Here is a 23,255-nt window from a genome sequence, read left to right on the forward strand (position 1 = left end):
GATCTAAATTATCATGCTGAATGAAGTTAAGAGAAGAGGGGCTGACACAGAAGGAGCTCTCCTATCTGGAACAACAAGGAACAACAAGAAAACAACATGACCAGATGTAACTGGAGAGTTGGTCTACAGAACTGAGCTTACCTTAGATCAGGGAACGAGGAACACTTGAGATGATAAAGGAAAAGACAACAGTGGAAGGAACAGTCTTGGCACACTATGTATGAAACTATCATTAACAAAAAATCACATCATTTCAAATGAAAAAGGAAAAAAATTTTTTGCGTTATTAACTAAGAGCCAGAGTGATTAGGGCATTTGCCTTGCATGCAACCAACCAAAGTTTAATCCCTGGCATCCCATATGGTCCCCCGAGCCTGCCAGGAGTGATTTCTGAGCACAAAGCCAGGAGTAACCCCTGAGCACTGCTGGGTGGCCCAAAAATAACAACAATGAAAGTCTTAACTAAAGAGAGGGTATTACTTTTCTCTTCTGTGGCCATCACTAAAGTGTTAACGTCCAAAATAAAGTTCAATCATTCTATGACTTACAGTAAAGAACAGTAAATGGCATTTCAACGTGCCTTCCCACATTTGCAGGAAGATTTTGCCTTCCCCCTCTCTCCAAAGGGCTGACCTAGAAGTACAATGTGTGATCCATGGCCATCTAAAAGACAATGACCTTCAGGCTTTGAGAGGTCACACAGGTGAGAAAATCGGCAAGGCAGTCCTGGTTTACAGGGAGAAATATGGCATCTACACGGACTGAATCCAGTGGGAGAAAGCAAATGGCGCCGCTATCCATGTGAGTATTCAACCCAGTAAGGCATCTATCACCAGCCTAAAACTGGACAAAGACCACAAAACAAGATACTTGAAAGCAAAGACAAAACTCTCAAGCAGGAAATGAAAAGGGCAAATCTAAGGAACAAACTATTGAAAAGATACAGAAATAAAGTTATCTTGGAAGGAAGGAAGGAAGGAAGGGAGGGGAGGGAGGGAGGGGGGGGGAGGGAGGGAGGGAGGGAGGGAGGGAGGGAGGGAGGGGAGGGAGAGAGGGAGGGGAGGGAGGGAGGGAGGGAGGGAGGGAGGGAGGGAGGGAGGGAGGGTAGGTAGGAAGGGAGGGAGGGGAGGGAGGGAGGGAGGGAGGGAGAAAGGAAGGAAGGAAGGAAGGAAGGAAGGAAGGAAGGAAGGAAGGAAGGAAGGAAGGAAGGAAGGAAGGAAGGAAGGAAGGAAGGAAGGAAGGAAGGAAGGAAGGAAGGAAGGAAGGAAGGAAGGAAAACAAACTAGCTAAGTCTATTTTTCTATTGCTCATACAATGTAAAATATTAAAACCCCAGACACACTATATAAAACTAATTTGAGGGGCCAGAGAGATAGCATGGAGGTAAGGTGTTTGCCTTGCATGCAAAAGGACGGCGGTTTGAATCCCGGCATCCCATATGATCCCCTGAGCCTGCCAGGACTGATTCCTGAGCGTAGGTAGAGCCAGGAGTAACCCCTGAGCACTGCCAGGTGTGACCAAAAACCAAAAAAAAAAAAAAAAAACCCTAATTTCAGAGAGAGAAAGTAGACCAGCCAGCAACCCCATGAACATTGTCAGTTGCAAGATCCTGGGTTCAGATGTGGCTTCCTCTAGCCCAGATTCAAAGAGGGAAGTTAGCAACCCAGAAACACCGACAGCATAGGCAGACCAAAATAGCCCCACCAAATTCCTGCTGTCTAGCAGAAAAAGACTAAAAAAGGGGAAACTCAGCAAGACAGAAAACTTCAGAGATGACCATTATACTGCAGCCAAATGCCACAAGAAAAAAACCCATACATCCCCACAGTGAAGAGAGGGAACCTATATTTTCATACTTGCCAGACACTCAAAACGCCCACAATGGCAAGGTTAAGGAAAGCAGAGGAAGAAACTTGGAGAGTTAAAAGATGACCCCATCTGCCCAGAGTCAGACATTTCCAAGAGGTGAAGAAGCCACAGTCTTGCCCTCATGTCCTGGGGCCAAGGGATGAGACTTTTCAAAGCCTCCTAAGCAGGGAGGTTGGAAGGAGTCAGACACTAATGAGAAGAAATACTTCGAGATGTTACAACACACAGATCCTTGAGATCTAGAAATTCTGGTTCCTACAGTGGCAGGAAACACTACACAAAGCCCAATTTCTAGCCAGATTAATCCAACACTTTGCACTGATTTACTTCAGTGCCTCTTACTCAGGCATCATGTCTGACTTTCAACAACAACAAAAAATTAACAAAGGTTAACAAAGAGCAAGAAAACAGTCCAAAAAAATGAAGTGCACTCAAAACCAAACCTAAATATAGCACAGATGTTAGAATTACCAGACAAGGGACTTTAAGTAACTATTATTAATATCCTCAGCAAGAGACAACAACGTTTGAAAAAGTACACATATACAAAAACAAATAATTAATGTAAGCAGAGAGATTAAAATTCTAAGAGTTGAAAAGAAATGTCTAAAATTAAAACACAGAGGGGCCGGGAAGGTGACGCTAGAGGTAAGGTGTCTGCCTTGCAAGGGCTAGCGTAGGATGGACCGCAGTTCGATCCCCCGGCGTCCCATATGGTCCCCCCAAGCCAGGGGCGATTTCTGAGCGCATAGCCCAGAGTAACCTGTGTCAAATGGGTGTGGCCCAAAAACCAAGAAAAAAAAATTAATAAATAAAGAAAGAAAGAAAGAAAGAAACTTAAATTAAAACACAGAAAACACCTTTACTCCTGTCTGTACGCTCAGAAATCGCTCCCAGCAGGCTCGGGGACCATATGGGATGCCGGGTTTCGAACCACCGTCCTTCTGCAAATGCCCTACCTCCATGCTATCTCTCCAGCCCCAGAAAACACCTTTAATGGGATGATCTGCAGATTAGAAATGCTGGGGGAAAATTCATAAGCTTGAAAATTATATCAATAACAAAAGAAGAAAAGTATATTAACAGAAAGCAAGATAAGGAACAAAACTCCTTTACTAAGGCCTGTCTGTCCTACAAAACTACAGAGAACCAAAGATGAGGTAAAAAATCTTGAGAAGCTTGGAAGTGTGGCGTATATTCTTAACTATTAAAGTACTAAAGTAAGAAAGACAACATGCAGAAAGCATAAAAATGAAGAGTGGGGTTAGATAAAGAGCTTTAGTGTTTTAAGGAGCAGGAACAGGAATGGTTCAGTGCCAAAGCACCTGCTGACAAGGATGAGGCCTTATATTTCATCCCAGTTTCACCCACACGCACCAACTGTGTTCAGTCATTTCTGCTGTCCGGGGCCCCAGAAGTCACAAAAGAGCAAGTGAACGCCAGTGCACTGCAATTAGGACTGTGAAATCACCCACAAGGATTCTATATACTAGAAAATGATGGGACAGCAGCAGCAGCAGCACCACCACCACCACCACCCACTGCACCATTCAGTCCAATTCCAACCGCCACCACCACCACACCAAAAAGGAAATAGGAAGAAAAAAAAAGCATTAAAAAAAGAAATAATGGAGGTAAATGAAGCAGAAATGGATAGTTTCTTTAAAAAAGAAAATCAGGGGCTGGAGAGATAACATGGAGGTAAGGCGTTTGCCTTTCATGCAGGAGATCGTTGGTTCAAATCCTGATGCCCCATAAGGTCCCCCGTGCCTGCCAGGAGCAATTTCTGAGCCTGGAGCCAGGAATAACCCCTGAGCACTGCTAGGTGTGACCCAAAAACCACAAAAAAAAAAAAAAAAAAAATCAGCACAACCAGGAAGTACCCTGCAAGAAATATGAACAAAACAGCATTAACTGGGATGGAAGCAAAAGTGCGGCATTTGCTTTGCTTGTGGCCAGATGGGAGTTCTATCCCTGGCACCCCATTTGGTACCCTGAAACCACCAAAAGTGATTTTTTTTTTTTTTGGTTTTTGGGTCACACCCGATAGTGCTCAGGGGTTACTCCTGGCTCTATGCTCAGAAATTGCTCCTGGCAGGCACGGGGGACTATATGGGATATCAGGATTCAAACCGCCGTCCTTCTGCATGCAAGGCAAACACGTTACCTCCATGCTATCTCTTTGGCCCCCAGAAGTGATTCTTGAGTACAGACCCAGGAATCTCAATCAATCCCTCTCTCTCTCCTTTCTCTCTCTCTCCTCTCTCTCTTTCTCCTCCCCTCCCCTCCCCTCCCCTCCCCTCCCCTCCCTCTCTCTCTCTCTCTCTCTCTCATTAACTCTCCAAATTGATCTGTACCGTACAGCTCTACTAATCGGTATCCCAGGTTATTTCTTTGTAGAACTTGACGAGTTGATAAATATTTGGAATTGCAAAGGAGTCAGAAACACTATTGCAAAAGAACAATAAAAATAGGAGAACATCACGTCTCACTTTCAAAGTTTACTAAACAAGAAATCAGTAACCAACACAGTCTATCCCATTGATCTATGTATCAATCCTATGAATAAGATACATTGGACAGTCTGTGTGTAGACAAATATAGATAGCAATGGGCTAGACTGAGACTCCAGAAATAAACTCATGAGTCATTATCACAAAGCAGAAGATCTAGAATAGCCAATACAACACAGTACAACAGCAAAGCCGGAAGATGTGCACTATCTCATTGCAATGCTTTGATACAAAGCTACATTAATCCACACAACATGGTAGCTTGCAGACAGTGGGAATGGATATTGAGAAACCAGTGATAAACCTACAGTGTCAACTGACAAAAATATAAAGGCAGAGCAGGGGAAGAGTCTGAAGGAATGCCTACATGCTGTGCACGTGAAAGGCCCAGGTTAGAACACTGGCACTACATAGTCCAATAAGCACCACCAGGCATGACCCCAAAACAACACAAAACTACAAAGGAAATTTAGTAAATAAAAGTATTTTTCACAAATGATGAAAAATCACAGGATATATGTATGCAAAAGCAATAAATAAACCTAGGCAAAACCATTGTAACTTTCACGAAAACTAAAAATTGACCACAGGCCTGTAAAAACTTTAGATTTTGGGAGTGCAGGAAGGACACATTCAGCGGCACTCAGGGCCTACTCCCAGCTTCATGCCCAGAGCTTCTCTTAGAACACGGCTGCTCAGGAGATCCAACTATAGTACTGAGGATCAAACCTTGTATGGAGTCCAGTTCACTAAGCCCAAAACCAACTTTGTTGTGCTCAGGAAACAAAACAAGCAAATAGGGTCTGGAGTGGTGGCGCAGCACACAGCTGACCTAGGACAGACCTTGGTTTGATTCCCCGGCATCCCATATGGTCCACCAAGCCAGGAGCGATTTCTGAGCACAGAGCCAGAAGTAACCCCTGAGCATCATTGAGTGTGGCCAAAAAAACAAACAAACAAAACAATAAGATATTTGATAAAATCATTATTCTAGATTTTCTGAGAGAGTGCTGAGGGATCTGATTGGGGACAGCCTCATTCAATCAATCTAACAAATTTGGTACGTACCATATCCTAAAATAGTGCTCTTTCACCTTGTTAAATCTGTTACTGAAGATTATTACCTTAGAATACTGGTCAGCAATAGAGAGAATGAACACTGATACAGGCAAACACCTAGATCTATAGAAAATGACATTGAAAGACAATCTTAAAAGGTTATACAGAAAAGATTTCATTTTATAACATTGTAGAACTGCAAACTCATCAACTATAAATGAGATCAAGTAGCAGCAGTTTTGAGAGAAGGAAGAGAGGAGCCAAAATCCTTAAGGTAGGGGTCTCAAACACGCGGCATGGCCCTCCGTACAATATTTTGTAGCCCTGCCCTAGAGGAATTTTTGTTTTGTTTTGTTTTAGTTGTTTGGGTCACACACCCCCAATGTTCAAGGCTTACTACTGACTTTGCACTCAAGGATCACCCCAACTTTGCCTCCTGTGGCCCCCAGGTAAATTGAGTTTGAGACCCCTGCCTTAAGAAGATAAGGAAAGAAAATCCTAGAACACTTCTGAAGTTCCATTGAAAAAGAATATTAAGGGGCTGGAGAGATAGCATGGAGGTAAGACATTTGCCTTGCATGCAGAAGGACAGTGGTTCAAATCCCGGCATCCCATGTGGTTCCCGAAGCCTGCCAGGAGCAATTTCTGAGTGTAGAGCCAGGAGTAACCCCTGAGCGCTGCTGGGTGTGACCCAAAAACCAAAAAAAAAAAAAAAAAAAAAAATTCTGATCAGGGGCTGGAGCAATGGTGCAAGCGGTAAGACCTTGAGCGCACTAGCCTAGGAGTCCCATATGGTCCCCAAAGCCAGAAGCGATTGCTAAGTGCATAGCCAGGAGTAACCCCTGAGAGTCAGTGGATGTGGCCAAAAAAAAAACAAAAATAAAACAAAATAAAACAAAACAAACAAACAGAAAAATCAGGATTCTTAGAGGGGGAAGATTAGGCTGAAGAGCTTCAGGGAAACTGGAAAAACGTGGTCAAATTTCAAGATGGGTGTAAAGAGTTTTATAAATAATGAGTCTAGAAGGTGTTGACCACAATGAAGTAATCTCAGTATAACATTTGTAGGGAAAGTGGGAATATTAAATATGAAAAGATGGCCATTGGTAGGAGAGGCTAGGCAGGCGTTGAACTATTGATCCAGGAATACTTACAGAATTGATGCAAAGATAAAACAGAAATGGTAATAAGGCCATGACACTTTACTGTATACTGAATATATACTGATAGCCAAACCCAAGGTGATAGTCAACGATACTCATGCTCTAATATTTACAACCATTTGTTGTCTCCTTCCACACAAAATAGAGCTAAATGTATAACACAAAGGATGTTACAGTGTGTGCCCTCAGGTCTGAGACATAATGATGCAACTACTCTTCTTCTCTCTTGGATTGTTCCTCCTGGAGGAATCCACTTTTATCAGATATGAAAAGAGCCAGCTGGCACTAGGTGAGCGAGCAAAGCATCTGAGAAGAAATTCCAGCACAGGGAGATGGTTCAAAGGGCTGCACATAGGAGCTCCTGGCACTCTATGGTCCCTAAACACCACCAGGAGAGGCCTCTGTGTACCTAATCACAATCACTGCAGCACTACCAAGCACAGCAAAACAATAAAAATTCAAAATTAGCTCTAGTTCCTTTGCAAGATGGCAAAACTTGGGATAAATGTTTACTGTTTTATGTAAACACAAAAAACGGTTTGTTGTTTTAAGCTACTGAATTTGGGAGTAATCTCTGAACAGCAGGAGATAAACTACTACACTTCTGTGCCATTCTAAACATATGAGAGTAACCACTTCATCTTCAGTTCTGTGATTCTATGTTAAGATGAGGAAACTGGGGGCTGGAGCGGTGGCGCAAGGGGTGGGGCAGTTAGCCTTGTATGTGGCTGACCCAGGACAGATGGGGTTCGATCCCCTGGTGTCCCATATGTTCCCCCAAGCTAGGAGCGATTTTTGAGCACAAAGCCAGGAGTAACCCCTGAGTGTCACCAGGTGTGGCCCAAAATCCAAAAAGAAAAGAAAAAGAAAAAGATGAGGAAACTGAGTCACCCAGAGGTTAAGTGATTTGTTCAAACTGTCACAATTAGTAAGTGATATCTAGTGGTAACTAGATTCAAATCCAAAGACAGTGCTATTAATTACTGTGGAATACATTATCCCCAAACCTGAACTGGTTTCCATTCCATGTTTTTTTATTTATGCTGTGAAGTAGACGGCAAGGTCATCTGATAAAAGAACAGGCAGGAAGCCAACTGAATCACAGAACTGAAGAAAATGGGAAAAATCTGAAGCCACTGCCAAGAGAACTAGCTAAAGAGATCTATTAAGATTTCCTGAAAGTGTTAAGGGCACCACAAAGGTCAGGAATCATGAACTTCCGGTGCAGTGAATTGAAGATGACAATAAGGAGAGCAACTGGCCCACTGGCACAGCTAAATATAAATTCTGTGGCGAAGTTTCCCATGATGCTGAAGAAAACCAATCCTACTGAGAAGCTTGATAAGCTGACAGTGCTACTGCACATACATGCCTTAGTCTCAAGTATCAGAAGTATCTGGGGAGAACCTTCCCTTTTCCCTAGTTTCATTCAAAAGACCACAATAAAAATTTAAATGTACAGATAATAGCACATTGGCCCTACTGTACTAAGACCACTGAAGAGCAGCCTCACAATGATGCACTGACTCAGTTCTTCTTAAAATACCGCTCAAGTTGCAAACAACACTCTGGCAGATGATCAAAACTGTCTCGCACAATTTGCAAGATCTCAAGACAGCCTAACCTATTCTGGCGTTCTCTACTTCATGAGACAAGTCATTATGTAGACTGAAACAGAACCCAAGTGGGGGCTGGGGGGAGGGAGATTTAGGGCAAAAATTTTTTACAAATTTTAAACTTAAATTTTCAAGTTCACTTAAAATTAAGAGTTTTCATCCCTACCCTGGCGAATGAGAGAGTCCGCAAGTTCTTTTCCAGTTGCTCTGGAATTGGGATCCCCAAAGATAGCCCTGTTGTCTCCATTATTTGGTTTCCTCTTGACTTTGGTGATATTTTAAATTTGGGAGCTACTCCATAATCAATGACTGGGATTTGTGAGTAGGATTCCACTGAACCATTTTGGACATTGTACCAGAAGTGCCTTCTACTGGATTTCAGGGTCCCCACAACCTGTGTGAATTGGGGAACCATTTGTGTCTTACCAAAGACCACCCTTTCTTTAAAAAGCACAGAAATCTGCTGAAAAAAAATTAAGAGTTTTCAGGGGAGAGAGACAGAGACAAAGAAGGAGAGAGAGAAACAGAGAAAGAGTTGGTTCTATAGTCTGGAGCATATATTTCTTCATGCAGGAAGGTGGTTCAAACCTTAGAGCTGTAGGGACCCCAGGAGCACCATCGGAAACAGCAGGTAGGGGTGGAGGGGGAGTAGGACACAGAACCCAAAGTAACCCCTGAGCATCATCAGGCTGAACCCTAACCCTATCAGACTTCTCCAAATTTCAGTTTCATGCATTTACTTCACTGTATCTGACAAATAAATGGCATAAGCTAATCACAATTACTGTTTTATAGAAAAATCGATCAATTAATAGACAGCAGGATATCATTCAAGTAATTGTGGACACTTAAAGAGACTAAGACAAAAATGCATTATGGAGGTAAAATTTTGTAAGAGTGAAATACATACACACACACACACACACACACACACACACACACACACACACTGCATGATCAAAAAGTTAGAAAATATTCAAGTAACAACTTTTCTCAAGTTTCCTGAAGACCTTCTGGAAACAAGTCAAATGACTAATGCTTGAAAATAAACTTATTCTAGTAAATGAAATATCACCATATAAATAGTACTCCCTGTACATCTTGTGCCCCTTTTGGGGTGGGGGATGACTGTGACCCCACAACTAAAGTAACTCTAGCCCTAAAAGGTCAAAGAATAATTATAAAACAGTAAAGTGAGCCTTTATGAATGCCACAAGTTCCTTCACGTGTATAAACTCCACATCTCTCATCATCCTGTAACCCATGGTATTTGGAAAACCTTAAGCAAAACAGACCATTCTTAACTTTTACCAAGATTTTAATTAAAATAAAGCCTATAACTGGGGCCGGAGCGGTGGCGCAAGAGGTAGGACATCTGCCTTGCATGTGCTAACCTAGGACGAACCGTGGTTCAATCCCCCAGCGTCCTATATGGTCCCCCAAACCAGGAGCGATTTCTGAGCACCTAGGCAGAAGTAACCCTTGAGCATCAGCGGGTGTGGGCCCAAAACCAAAAAAATAAAATAAAGCCTATAACTAATATTTTTATTAAGACGGTCCAAATGCTTCACCACAGCATTTTCACTCTTACCCTTATCTGTTCAGTGGAGCTACTGCTCAGTTCATCCCCAGATTCTGAATCCTGATGTATTCTTTCTGAGCCTTCACCCGCAGAATCACAAGACTGCTCCTGGGAGAAGCTCGTTTTCTCTATATCCAAGAACTCTGGACCCGGAAAGTGACCGAATAACCGCGTTCTGTTCTGGCTGGAAACTTTAGGAGAATGGCAGTCACTGTTCACAAACTTCCCATTATTATGCGTCAGATCCAGGCTGAGATTCAATGTCTGGCCTGCCGTGTAATTCGGCCCAAAATTCTGATTGGCATCGCGAGTTAGTCCCGTTCCTTGAACAGGCAAGGATGGCTTTCCAAAGCTTGAGAGCTCAGGCAGTTTGTTCACATTCTCGGTGGATCTCTGCAGATGCAGACTCTGTGTGATTTTCGCAGAGTTATTTGGCAGCGGGACTGCCTGCTTGACAGGTGGCATCAGGGCTTTGCGGGTCACCTCCTTCACATACTGGGCGGGCACATAAAATGCTTTGGAATTCTCATCCGGTTTGACTTGCCACCAGTCATCGTTGGTCTTTTTCACCAGGATATATCGCTCGCCTTGCTTTATCGCAATTTTTCTGTCTTTTGCTTCATACTCATAAGCATACTCGACTTCGATATACACTTGTCCTGGAACACTCTTCCCACTCTTGTCAGCCATTTTTGTTCAATAATATTCACCTCTTCTCAAAAAGGAAGGAGTGCCACATTATGCTTGTTGGACTGATGCTGCTGTTTTTTTATTTAAAAGAAGGAAGAAAAGAAAAGGTTAAACTCTGTCAAAACTTTTTTTTTTTGTTTTATTTTGTTTCTGCAATGCCAAAGTCCAAACCCAGGCTCTCACTCATGTAAGGAAAATGCTCAACCTCTAAGCTAAATGAATACCTGGCCCAAAACTTTTAATGTTCACTCACAAGATGACTAACATTAGCCATTGGAAAATCATGACCAGGACAAGGGAAAAAGACCAAACCACATGACCTGCATACTGGAGTTCCGCATTCATTCCCTGGCACTGCATGGTTCCCTGAGCACTGCCTGGAACTGCCCTGAGCATCAAGAGAGTGGATACCAGTACACCTGCCTATGGCCCCAAATACAGATTTTTTAAAATGTAGTAAAAAAAAATTTTTAAACATTATCTTCAAATTTCAAATCCCAGAAAGTTGATACATATCTAAAGAATCTGTGCTATGTTAAATTACTCTTATTCTAATTTTAATCTATGTTTTTCAGTCATTTAAGATCAAAATGGAGTGGGGGGCAGAGGGATGGACAGCGAGTAGGGCATTTGCCTTGCACTCAGCCAGTCTGGTTCAATGCCTTGCTTGAGGCCAACCCAGCTTTGATCCCCAGCATCCCATATGGTTTACCAAACTTGCCAGGAATGATTTCTGAGCACTGAGCCAGAAGTAGTCCCTGAGTGCCGTCAGGTGTGGCCACAAAACAAAACAGAACAAAACGAAAAGAAAACCAAACCAAAGATTGCAACTACAACACACAAAGAACCATCCAAAGTAAAAGGCAAGAACTTTCCTTCAGTTTTAGAACTATCTCAAGCCTCTGTTTCTTTTTTCTTTTTAAACTAGGTTGGTTGGTTGGTTGGTTGGTTGGTTGGTTGGTTGGTTGGTTGGTTGGTTGGTTGGTTGGTTGGTTTCTGGGCCACACCTAGCGGTGCACAGGGGTTACTCCTGGCTCTGCACTCAAAAACTGCTCCAGGCAGGCTGGGCGACCAAATGAATATGGGAATCGAACTGGATCCCTCCCAGGCGGGCAGCATGCAAGGCAAACTTGCTGTGCTATCTGTTTCTTTCTTAAGAGAGACTTACTAATATACGTTAGGCAATTACCAGGCACTAAGATAAGTCTGTGACATGCCTTATCTAAAATCCTGTTTGAAAGGTTGAGAGAACCAGGTAAGGCACCTGCATTGCATGTGGCCAACCAGGGTTCAATCCCCAGCATCCCCTATGGTGCCCCACGCACTGCCAAGAGTGATTTCTGAGTGCAGAGCCAGGGCTAAACCCATGAGCACCACTGGGTGTGACCAAAAAACCAATAAATATATAAATCAGTCCAATTTGAAGCTGAAATTCTTGGAGTTAGTTTTCTTCATTTTGTAAAGTAATTGAAGATGAAAGAATTTTTAAGTTAATTATATAAATTTGTTATGCATTACGTATATAAACGAACTGAAAATAGTTATTCAGGGCCAGGGAAATAGTTCAAAGGGATGGAGTATGCGCTTTGTGTACAAGAGCCTTGGGTCCGATCACAAGACTGTATGGTCCCTCCTGCTTCCATGCACTGCTGGATGTGCCCCCCCCCCCCCCCGCAAACAGAAAATTACTGTTATTCTTAGGCAAAGAGACATAGAGATAAGGAAACTGAGGGGTACGGATATAGAACAGGGATTAAGGATTGTGTCTTGCATGTGGCTGACCTTAATCCAGAGCACCACAGGGGTACCTGAGCAGCACAGCGTGTGGGACAAATACCTCTTTCTGCCTCCAGATCACAAAGTTGCTACTTTGCTTCCATCTGATTCTTTTAGGGGCCCACTGCCCAGTGGTGCTCCAGTGAATATCCAGGGCAGTCCTAGTTCCTTCAAATATAAATCAGGACAAGATGAACCCTACAAATGTCAACAAATACTGGTTTATTTTTAAATGCGAAAAAACTCAACACCCAGCCAACACCCTGACATTCAAAATCCAATAGTCCAAAATTGGCTTGTGAAATCTGGCATGCACTCTGATTTCTCTACTAACTCCAAAATATTTTCCTATGTAATAGAACTGCCTTAAAGCTAAAGGGGTTAGAGCGATACCACAGCGGGTAGGGTGTTTATCTTGTACACAGCAGACCCGGGACAGACTCAGGTTCAATCCCTGGCATCTGATATGGTCCCCCGAGCATACCGTGAGTGATTTCAGAGCAGAGAGGCGCTGGATGTGGCCCAAAAACCAAACATCAAAATAAAAATACAGAATCATAGCATCTTGTTATTATTACACCTTAAATCTATAACTTAAGTTACAACCAAAAGGTAAATGGCATAATGCAAGTGCACGCAAGTGCATACCTTGCATGCAGAAGGTCAATGGTTCAAATCCCGGCATCCCATATGGTCCCCTGAGCCTGCCAGAAGCGATTTCTGAGCATGGAGCCAGGAGTAACCCCTGAGCACTGCCAGGTGTGACTCAAAAACCAAAATGCCTTATCTAAAACCTTGTTTGAGAGGTCGATAGAACAAGATAAGGCACCTGCATGCATGTGGCCAACCAGCGTTCAATCTCCCCAGCATCCCATATGGTACCCACACCCCACAATACAAACACACTCCATGATGATGGTGCAGTCCCCACTCTAGGGCCTGTGACTGTGGCCTTATTTGGGATCATGGTCTCTACACACATAACCACTTTTTTTTTTGGTTGGGGGCCACACCCGGTCACGCTCAGGGGTTACTCCTGGCTATGCACTCAGAAATCACTCCTGGCTTTGGGGATCATATGGGATGCCAGGGGTTCAAACCGAGGTCTGTCCTAGGTTAGCACATGCAAGACAAACGCTCTACTTGTACCACCGCTCCAGCCCCTCTTCACACATAACCACTTTAGCCTGAGTGGCATAGCCACTGATTCCTGGAATTCCAAATCCAGTGGAAGGTGTCTTTAAAAGGAAAGATTGATTAACAGATGAGGGAAGAGACACCGCAAAGACAAGCAGATACTGGAAAGAGGCAGCTATATAGCCAAAACTACCAATGACAGTTACTATACACAGATGCTGAAGAGCTAGGATGGATTCTCCCATAGAGCCTGACAACCTGCCTGACACCTGTATTTAGGACCCTCAAACTCCAGAACTCAGAGAATTATGTTTATGTTATTTTAAATCATGTTTATAACATGACTTACTTAATGACATTCTGTTACAATAGTCTTGGGAAAACCCATCACTAAACTCAATGCTCAAGGATCCTACAGTAAACCTAAGAAATTAAGAAAACACACAGGGGTACTGGAAATGTCCGTCTACCAATTTCCCTCAACACCCAAGAATTTAGCATGCTCCTCTTCCATGCTCTATCCTCCATGCAAGAACAATCACTGCCCCAGAATAGCATTCTATAGATAAAGCTCAAAAACTCAGGGGTACAATTTAGTAGCTCAAAACTACTTAAATAAAACATTTCAGTGGGGACTGAAGAATAGCACAGTGGGTAGGGCTCTTGCCTTGCATGCAGCTAACCCAATTTCAATCCTTGGCATCTCATATGATCCTTCAAGCCCTGCGAGGAGTAATTCCTGAGAACAGAGCCAGGAATAATCCCAGAGCGTTGCCAGGAATGACCCAAAAACAAACAAATAAATTAAGGTGGTAACATTTTAATTTATGGGGGGGGAGGCTTACCTTAGAGAAGAAATACGTGTCCAGTATAACATTTAAACCTATAAAAAAAAATGAAGTTCATTAGTTTTAACTAAGATCATGTAAAAAAGGCTTATTAATAGAATGCTGACTTGTTAAAAAGCACAACTTTCTTTTTTTTTTTGACTGTCCTTTTTTTTTTTTTTTTTGGTTTTTGGGCCACACCCGGCGATGCTCAGGGGTTACTCCTGGCTCTCTGCTCAGAAATAGCTCCTGGCAGGCACGGGGGACCATATGGGACACTGGGATTCGAACCAACCACCTTTAGTCCTGGATCAGCTGCTTGCAAGGCAAACGCCGCTGTGCTATCTCTCCGGGCCCAAAAGCACAACTTTCATATTAAGTGCTGTAAGGTACACCGTCAGCATCACTGAAAATATCCCAGTTGTATTCTGCATCATCTTTTTTTTGTTTTTGTTTTTGCTTGTTTTGTTTTTATTTCAGCACCATTTTCTAACTGTGGTCAAATACGTGGTAAATTTCATCCTCTCCTACTTCCCTTCTGCACTTTTCAGCTTCATTTTGGTCCTTTTTCATTCTGACAGAAATCGTTTAGAACAAGTAATATGAGAAGCTATTTTTGCAAAACTGTTAAAAGGACACCTTTTTAAGTTTATGGTGTTGACTGATGAAGGTTATTGGAGTCCTAGTACATTCCTCCACAGCTCACTTAGTAATTATAAACAGGAAGTGAACCTTTCCCATTGGGAGCTGTGGCAATTATAAGTTTACCTGGGAGAGGCCTTACCTCAATTCAGGTATATACTTCCAACACATGCTAATATATATGACATGTACATTATATCACCTAAGTTCCATGGTCAAAAGCAAGTTAATTATTAAGAGCTTATTCAGAACATAAAAATGGCCTTTTAAATAGATGAGAGAAAAAGAGAAAGAGTCGAATATGAAAGGAATGAGATATCTCTAAGGGAATATAGACATTTGACAACCAAATTCACCAAAGACATCCCCAAAAATCAAGACCCTACACCTCTAACCCACCTAATCCTTCTAGATCTGAATGGTCTTTCTCTTCACAGTGAACAGAAAGTCAAACATTCCTAATGTCTTTATTTTCAAGTATGACCAGGATCTTGCTCGCTTTGTCTACATCATCATCATTTTATCTACATGAAAGACTTTCCCTCCAGCTTTTCAAAATTCCTCACAGAAATATTTATCCTCAGGTGACTGTCATTCCAGGAAGTAATACAATAAATTAAGTAATACCTTGGTAGCTGTAGAAATCAGTATGGCCATATACAGAAGGTTTAACAGCACAGACATACACTATACAGGCCAGACTCTTATCCACAGGAATAAGGTTTCCATGGTGGTGGGAGAGGAGCAGAGGGGTGGGAAACAATAACGAGTTAAAAGCCAATCAACACTCAAGTATCTTTCACTTCCAAGCTTTATGGCGACACTCCCCAGTGACTACCAAGATAGGTATGTAGGAGGAGCAAGGGAGAAAGATAAAGGAGTTTCACCACTTCAACCTGGGACACCCAGGCAACTTGAAAAACTAGGCTTTTTTCTTGACAATGTCCCAAACAAATGGCAAAGAGGTCTCAGGGAAAATGCCAGGAGCATAAGGGGTACCATGAGGCAAAAGAACAAGAGCTGAGCTAGGCTGGGGATGAGGAATGAACGGGGGAAGCTCTAAAGACACATTTAAAAATAAACTTCTATTAAGTCAGGAAGCAGGAATTACATGCTACAGTCCAAGATTCAGGAGAGTTAGATTAAGAATGTAAAGCAAGCCATGAAGACCAACACATTTAAAGAATTATGGCAGTGCTGTGATGATACTTTTCATCTAAGTGAAATTTATCTGCAAATGTGAGAAAATGCTGCCTATTTAATCTAAAACATGAGGCTTCAGATCCCAAGTTCCTTCCTGATACAGGACACTGATGTCACCGGCCCTGTCCACCCTGTACCACCAGCTATGACCCACAACAAACAGTACAACAGAGTAAATACTTGATGTGACATTTGATTTGGTCAGAGTTTACGCAGTTTTCTTCCTGTATTTCCCAAACTTGAGCATTTTTTCTCTGTAGGTTAGTTTCCAACACTGTTCTTTTTGATCTTTTCAAGTAACACAAACCAGACACATTCATTCAACTAAATAGCTCCATCCTTCCCCCTACTCCTCCATCACCTTAGTCTCACGTATACTTAGAGATACTAAGCAGCCAATCCTGAGTCTTAGCAAATCTGCTTGCTGCCCAGCACTTTTTGCTGCAGTTTCAAAAATATCCATGCAGGTTTTCCATGCCTCCTACCAGACTTTTTCGTGTTCCAACAAGAACAGGCATAAACACAGACACACAGAGGTACCTAAGATGCTGACATCTTTCCCATTTTTTCCTCCATTTCAAACAGGAATTTCTAGCATGGTATTTTAGCCTATAATAGACTCCTCCTTTCTGTCTGCCAATTTCTCTCATTTTTTTCCCTACCACAAGTCACACAGCTCAGCAAATGTTATCTTCCTCCCCCAGGACATCTGTTTTTTCTTTTTTTTTTTTTTTGGTTTTGGGCCACACCCAGCGTTGCTCAGGGGTTACTCCTGGCTATCTGCTCAGAAATAGCTCCTGGCAGGCACAGGGGACCATATGGGACACCGGGATTTGAACCAACCACCTTTGGTCCTGGATGGGCTGCTTGCAAGGCAAACGCCACTGTGCTATCTCTCCGGGCCCAGGACATCTGTTTTTTAATCAACTGCATTGCTCAGTATGATATGCTTATCAGGTATATTATAAAAATAAACAAGTAAAAATGCTAAGAGAAATATGATAAAATTACACATAATAATGCTACCAATTAAGCCCAATACATACATCACACACACACACCAAAAAAAAACAATTTTAAGCAATATTAGTAACAGCATGTTACTATAGCTCTAAATATTGACCCATTTAAAAATAAAATTTAGTGGACTGAAGTAATAGTAGAGTGGGTAGAACATTTGCCTTGCATGCAGCCAAGTTGAATTCAAACCCTAGCATCCCATTTGACCTCCCAAACACCCCAGAAGTGATTCCTGAATACAGAGCTTGGAGTAAACCCTGAATACCACTGGGTGTGGCCCAAAACACAAAAAGAGAAAAATGAAAGAAAAATAGAACTTAGAGACACAGGACTTAGCTCAAGCAGCTGGTGGGCATGCTTGATATGCCTGACCAGAGTTTCCAAGAAACTGCCAGGTATGGCCCAAAAATCAAACAAAACACATAATTTAGGCATTAATTCTTAAAGAGTCCTTTAGTTACTGAAGTAGCTGTTTTAGGGGGTTAAAAGATGACAGACCCCAGTGCTATCCTTGGCATTTCAGATGATATCCCACCACCATTGGAGGTGATTCCTGAGCACAGAGCAGAAATTAAGCCCAAAGTACCCAGAAACAAAAATAAATATATGGGGGCTGAGAGATAGCATGGAGGTAAGGCGTTTGCCTTTCATGCAGAAGGATCATGGTTCGAATCCCGGCATCCCATATGGTCCCCTGTGCCTGCCAGGGGCGATTTCTGAGCATAAAGCCAGGAGTAACCCCTGAGTGCTGCCGGGTGTGACCCAAAATAAAAAATAAAAAAAAAAAAACCAGAAAAATAAGTATATGAATAAAAGTACCTGTTTAAGGCCATGGATGTAGCTCAGACTTGCATATTTAAAGACTTTTTTTTTTTTTTTTTTTTTTTTTTTTGGTTTTTGGGTCACACCCGGCAGTGCTCAGGGGTTACTCCTGGCTCTATGCTCAGAAATCGCTCCTGGCAGGCACGGGGGACATATGGGACGCCGGGATTTGAACCACGGACCTTCTGCCTGAAAGGCAAACACCTTACCACCATGCTATCTCTCCGCCCCATATTTAAAGACTTTTAAGTCTCGGCACCACCAAAATAAAATTACTTTTAAATAAAACAAAATAAAGTAACTAAATAATGGGAGCCAGGGAGACAATTGAAAGGGATGAAGTTTATAGTTGGCACATGGAGTTTGATCTCTGAGACAACATGGTCCCGTTAGCACTGGGTTCTTAGAGTTTTCTGGTGTGTGGTGTATGTTTGCTGGGAGTCGGGGGAGAGGGGGAAAGGAGGCGCTCTTAGCAGTGTTAATAGGTTTACTCCTGGCAGTGCTCAGGGGATCATATGAGATTCTAGGGATCAAACCCATAACAGCCGTGTGCAAGGCAAGCCCTATACCCACTGCACTATCTCATGGGTCACTTTAGAAACTGTTCTATTTTTTGTTTGTTTGTTTTTGGTTTCTGGGCCACACCCAGTGACTCTCAGGGGTTACTCTGGCTATGTGCTCAGAAATCACTCCTGGCTTGGGGGGACCATATGGGATGTCAGGGGATTGAACTGTGGTCCATCCTAGGTTAGCGCATGCAAGGCAAACGCCCTACTGCTTGCACCACTGCTACAGCCCTAGAAACTCTTCTTAATGATTCCTGCTTTCTAAAAATAAATGCACACAATAAAAGGTATTCTAGGCATGAGATAAGGGAAACACAGTGATTAAAATCATAAACTATTCTGACCTTAAAATAGCCAAAAACAGGGGCCGAAGAGATAGCAAGCAGCCGATCCAGGACCAAAGGTGGTTGGTTCGAATCCCGGTGTCCCATATGGTCCCCCGTGCCTGCCAGGAGCTATTTCTGAGCAGATAGCCAGGAGTAACCCCTGAGCACCGCCGGGTGTAAGCCAAAAACCAAAAAAAAAAAAGCCAAAACAGAAACCGCAGAGAAGATGAAAGAAATAACTGAGAAATTTGAGAGCAGTGGAGAGCATTGTCAAAAAACAAACAAACAAACAAAAAAACTGGTAAAGGAAATTCAACATCAAGATTTAAATCTGAGGGGCCGGGAAGGTGACACTAGAGGTAAGGTGTCTGCCTTGCAAGTGCTAGCATAGGACCGACCAGACCGCGGTTCGATCCCCCGGTGTCCCATATGGTCCCCCCAAGCCAGGGGCGATTTCTGAGCGCATAGCCAGGAGTAACCCCTGAGCATCAAACGGGTGTGGCCCAAAAACCAAAAACCCAAAAAAAAAAAAAAAAGATTTAAATCTGAAACAAAATTGAGGAAATAAAAGAAATGTCTGTGGAAGCAAGCTCATTTTAAAAAATGGATTTTCAGTCTTTTAAAAAAGATTCATGTCATGAAATCTTAGAAAAGAAGTTGAGAGAATGATATTTTTCTTGGGTTGCTATAAGAATTGTGCAAATAGTCCTATTTTAAAAAGATTAAAAATGGCCTTGGATTTGGCAATGAGCTTTCAAGTTATACCACCAAGTACATAATACAGGAAAGAAATAAAGAGAAATAAAAACACAAGCTATAAAGCAAAAATATTCACATAGCATCAGTTAAGACCTTAAGTATTCAATATATATAAAGAACTTAAAACTCAACAAAAAGAAAAGCCAGAGTGGTGGCGCAGTGGTAGGGATTTGCCTTGCACACAGGTGACCCAGGACGAACCTCAGTTCTATCTCAGGAGTCCCACATGGTCCCCAAGCCAGGGGCAATTTCTGAGCACAGAGCCAGGAGTAACCCCTGAGCATCACTGAGTGTGGCCCAAAAAACCAAACAAAACAAAAAAAAAAACGCAACAAAAATAACCAAGCCTTTTTGTTGTTGTTGTTGTTGTTGTTGTTGTTTTGGGGTCACAATCAGCATCGCTCAAGGGTTACTCCTGGCTCAATGCTCAGAAATCGCTTCTGGCAGACTCCGGGATCATATGGGATGCCAGGATTCGAACTACCATCCTTCTGCATGCAAGACAAACTCCCTTCCTCCGTGCTATCTCTCCAGCCCCTATAACCAAGCCTTTTAAGTGGAAAAAAGGTTTAGAAAGGCATATAATAATAAAAAAATAGGGTGGCTGAAAAGATTGTACCGTGGGTAGAGCACTTACCTTGCATGCAACCAATCTGAGTCCCCAATCTCAACAGTCCATATGATTCCATGAGCCTACCAAAAGTGACCCCTGAACACAGAGCCAAGAGTAAGCCCTGAGCAGAATCAGATGTAGCCCAAAAACCAAATAAAAAATTTGAAAGAAACAGATGACAGGGACCAGACTGATAGCACAGCAACAGGACATTTGCCTTACATGCACACGACCTGGGACAAAGAGATCCCCAGCATCTTATATGGTCCCCTGAGCCTCCCAGGGGTGATTTCTGAGTGCAGAGTCAAGAGTAACCCCTGAGCACCACCAGGTGTGGCCCCAAAGCCAAAATGGGAAAAAAATGACAACAAAAAAAGGACATGAAAAACTGCTCAATAGCATGTCATTACAGAACTGCACACATTAAAACATGGAGAAAACACTGCATCCCCAATAGCACAGCTATACTCCAAAACACTGGCACCACCAAATTCTGTGGCACATGCAGAGCAATGGGAGCTCTGATATGAAGCTCACTGCTGGTAAAAAGGCAAAATTACACAAAAACTCTGCAAGACAGTTTAGCAGCTTCTTACAAAGCTGGTCTCACCATAAGATCTAGCAATCATATTCCTAGGCATTTATCCAAATAAGCTGAAAACATATGTCCATAAGAAGTTTAGTGTACAAATGCTTATTGTTGTTTGATTTATAACTGCCAATATCTGGAAGTAGCAAGATGTACTTCAAAAGGAGAAAAGATAAGCAATCTTCTAGACATCCAGACAATGCAGTGTTATTCAGTGACAAAAAGGAATAGCCAACCAAGCTACAGAAAGCCACACATGCAACTTCAATATATTTTTCTAACTGAAGCTATCAGTCTGAAAGAGCCACATAAATGGCCTCAGTTATATGACATTCTGGAAAAGTCAAAAACATAAAGACAGTGGATCATCAAGTAGAAGGAAAGAGAGCAATGGTTCCAGAGTTGGAGCAGAGGCGATTCTTCTAGATCAATAAAACCAGTTATATATTACACAGCGATGGATATGTGACATTAGAATACTTGCCAAAAGCTGTTTGTCCTTGCAACAAAAAGCAAGAACTTCAATATACAAATTCTTAAAAACACTTAGGTCTACATTAAATATTACTGTGAAAGACTTATAATTCACTTTGATCACATTATAAAAATTATTAAAAAAAAAAAAGAAAAGGTCAAGATTAGTTCAAAAAAAAGGGAGGGCGGTGAGTTGGCACTAGAGGTAAGGTGTCTGCCTTGCAAGCGCTAGCCAAGAAAGGGCCGAGGGATAACCCAGCGTCCCATATGATTCCTCCAAGCCAGGGGCAATTTCTGAGCTCTTAGCCAGGAGTAACCCCTGAGCATCAAACAGGTGTGGCCCAAAAAATAAAAGAAAAAAGATTAGTTCCAAGGATGAAAAGCAGATATGCCAACAGAGTCTGCCCATACTACAAATTCATAGGGTCACAGAACAGAGTGATCGTGGGGACATTAACATAACAAAATATAACAAGGCCTACTAGAAAAAAACGCTTCCTTTGGGCCAGGGATGCAGCTCAGTGGTGGAGCTCAAGCTCTGCATCTATGAGTGCCTAAAGCAGACCCCCAGTCCCATGCACATGCAAAAATAAATAATTCATTAAAAAAAATTAAAAGGAGGGGCCGGTGAGGTGGCGCTAGAGGTAAGGTGTCTGCCTTGCAAGTGCTAGCCAAGGAAGGACTGCGTTTTGATCCCCCGGCGTCCCATATGGTCCCCACCAAGCCAGGGGCAATTTCTGAGCGCTTAGCCAGGAGTAACCCCTGAGCATCAAATGGGTGTGGCCCAAAAAACAAAAACAAAAAAAATTAAAAGGAATGCAGGTGTTGGACTACAGAAGACATCACATTTAGAGGTCTACTACGAGATTAAGAAAGGTTAAAAGCATATAGCAATCATTCACCACAAATTGATTGATCAATTTTCTCATAATTCTATTTGCTGTTCCTTTAAGTTTTACTGGAGCAAGAAAAATGAAATCAGCTTATTCTATGCCTGCCAAGGGGGTAGGCTGGGAAGGAGGAAACTGGGGTCACTGATGGAGGAAAAGTCACAATATTAGTGTGATTGGTGTTGGAACACTACATACCTAAGACAACTCTATTTTGAACACCTTTGTAAATCATGGTGTCTCAATGAACATTCCTAAAAATAAATTTAAAATAAAGGCAAATAGTTAGTTACTAAGCAGCCCAGGTTAAGTCCTTTCAAAGAAAAAAAAAAATTAGGGATTAAACTAGGACTGAGTCTCTCACATAAACTTGGTATTTTATTTAGTGGTTTTGTTTGTTTTGAATATTCCCCACTAGGCAATAGTCAGGGCTAATCCTGGTTCTGGACTCAGAGATTATTCCTGGAAATGCGTGGGGACCATATGTGACGCTGAAGATCAGACTTGGGTTGATCCTAACTGGGTATGCAGGTCAGGAGCATGCACGACAAATGCCCTGCTCATTGTACCTCTCTCCAGCCCTACACTAAGTTTTATTGTAACAATATAGCTAGGAAAAAAGATGATCAGATTTTGAAAAGCCATAATTAGTAAAGTAACAAACAGAACTGTTTCTTAAACTAATAGAACAACTTCCCTTTCCTTCAGAGTCTTCTATGTATCTATCAAAACTATATTATTAATATGCCTCTACATTAACCTTTAAAATCACCTTTCTGGAGAGGACACTCCACATCCTGACTTCAATGTAGGATATGCAGATTCCAGGATCTTTAATACAGAAACATGATACCAACAGAGACTGTGTGAAAAATAAAAGTGTGTTGGCACTACAGACAATGTCTTGGACTGGACGATCTAGCTTGCCTGGAGCCTAGAGTTGGTCTTGTGCCAGGAAACTTCAGGGGTCGGATCTCTTTGTATTTAGGCCAAGGTTATTTCTTTCCATGTCCCTCATATTTTGGTGGGCCTATGCAAACAACAATTGCCACTCTAACACCATTTTTACTGTGCTCCTTTGACTCTAATCCTTAAAAAGAACTCACTTAAAATTTGAGG

At 42.2% G+C, this 23,255-nt stretch overlaps 1 protein-coding gene and 1 non-coding gene across 4 annotated transcripts in view; one reads left to right on the top strand and one right to left on the bottom strand.

Moving 5' to 3' along the window:
- ARHGAP12 (Rho GTPase activating protein 12) overlaps window positions 1-23,255 on the bottom strand; it is a 128,974-nt gene that overhangs the window by 88,941 nt on the left and 16,778 nt on the right. For 2 of the 3 annotated variants that reach the window (XM_049777163.1, XM_049777161.1), the window contains exons 2-3: window positions 14,251-14,288; window positions 9,812-10,563 (exon numbers count right to left, since the gene is read on the bottom strand). In XM_049777163.1, coding sequence (XP_049633120.1) covers window positions 9,812-10,492 — 681 coding nt within the window. In that variant the 5' untranslated portion in view covers window positions 10,493-10,563; window positions 14,251-14,288. The remainder of the gene's footprint in view (window positions 1-9,811; window positions 10,564-14,250; window positions 14,289-23,255) is intronic. The other variant, XM_049777162.1, reaches the window with a different exon arrangement.
- On the top strand, window positions 8,163-8,282 carry LOC126014635 (small nucleolar RNA SNORA28). Its single transcript, XR_007497644.1, has one exon. It is a non-coding gene; the product is annotated as a small nucleolar RNA SNORA28 (small nucleolar RNA).

This window comes from Suncus etruscus, chromosome 7 (genome assembly GCF_024139225.1).
Source record: "Suncus etruscus isolate mSunEtr1 chromosome 7, mSunEtr1.pri.cur, whole genome shotgun sequence".
NCBI classification, from domain to species: Eukaryota; Metazoa; Chordata; class Mammalia; order Eulipotyphla; family Soricidae; genus Suncus; species Suncus etruscus.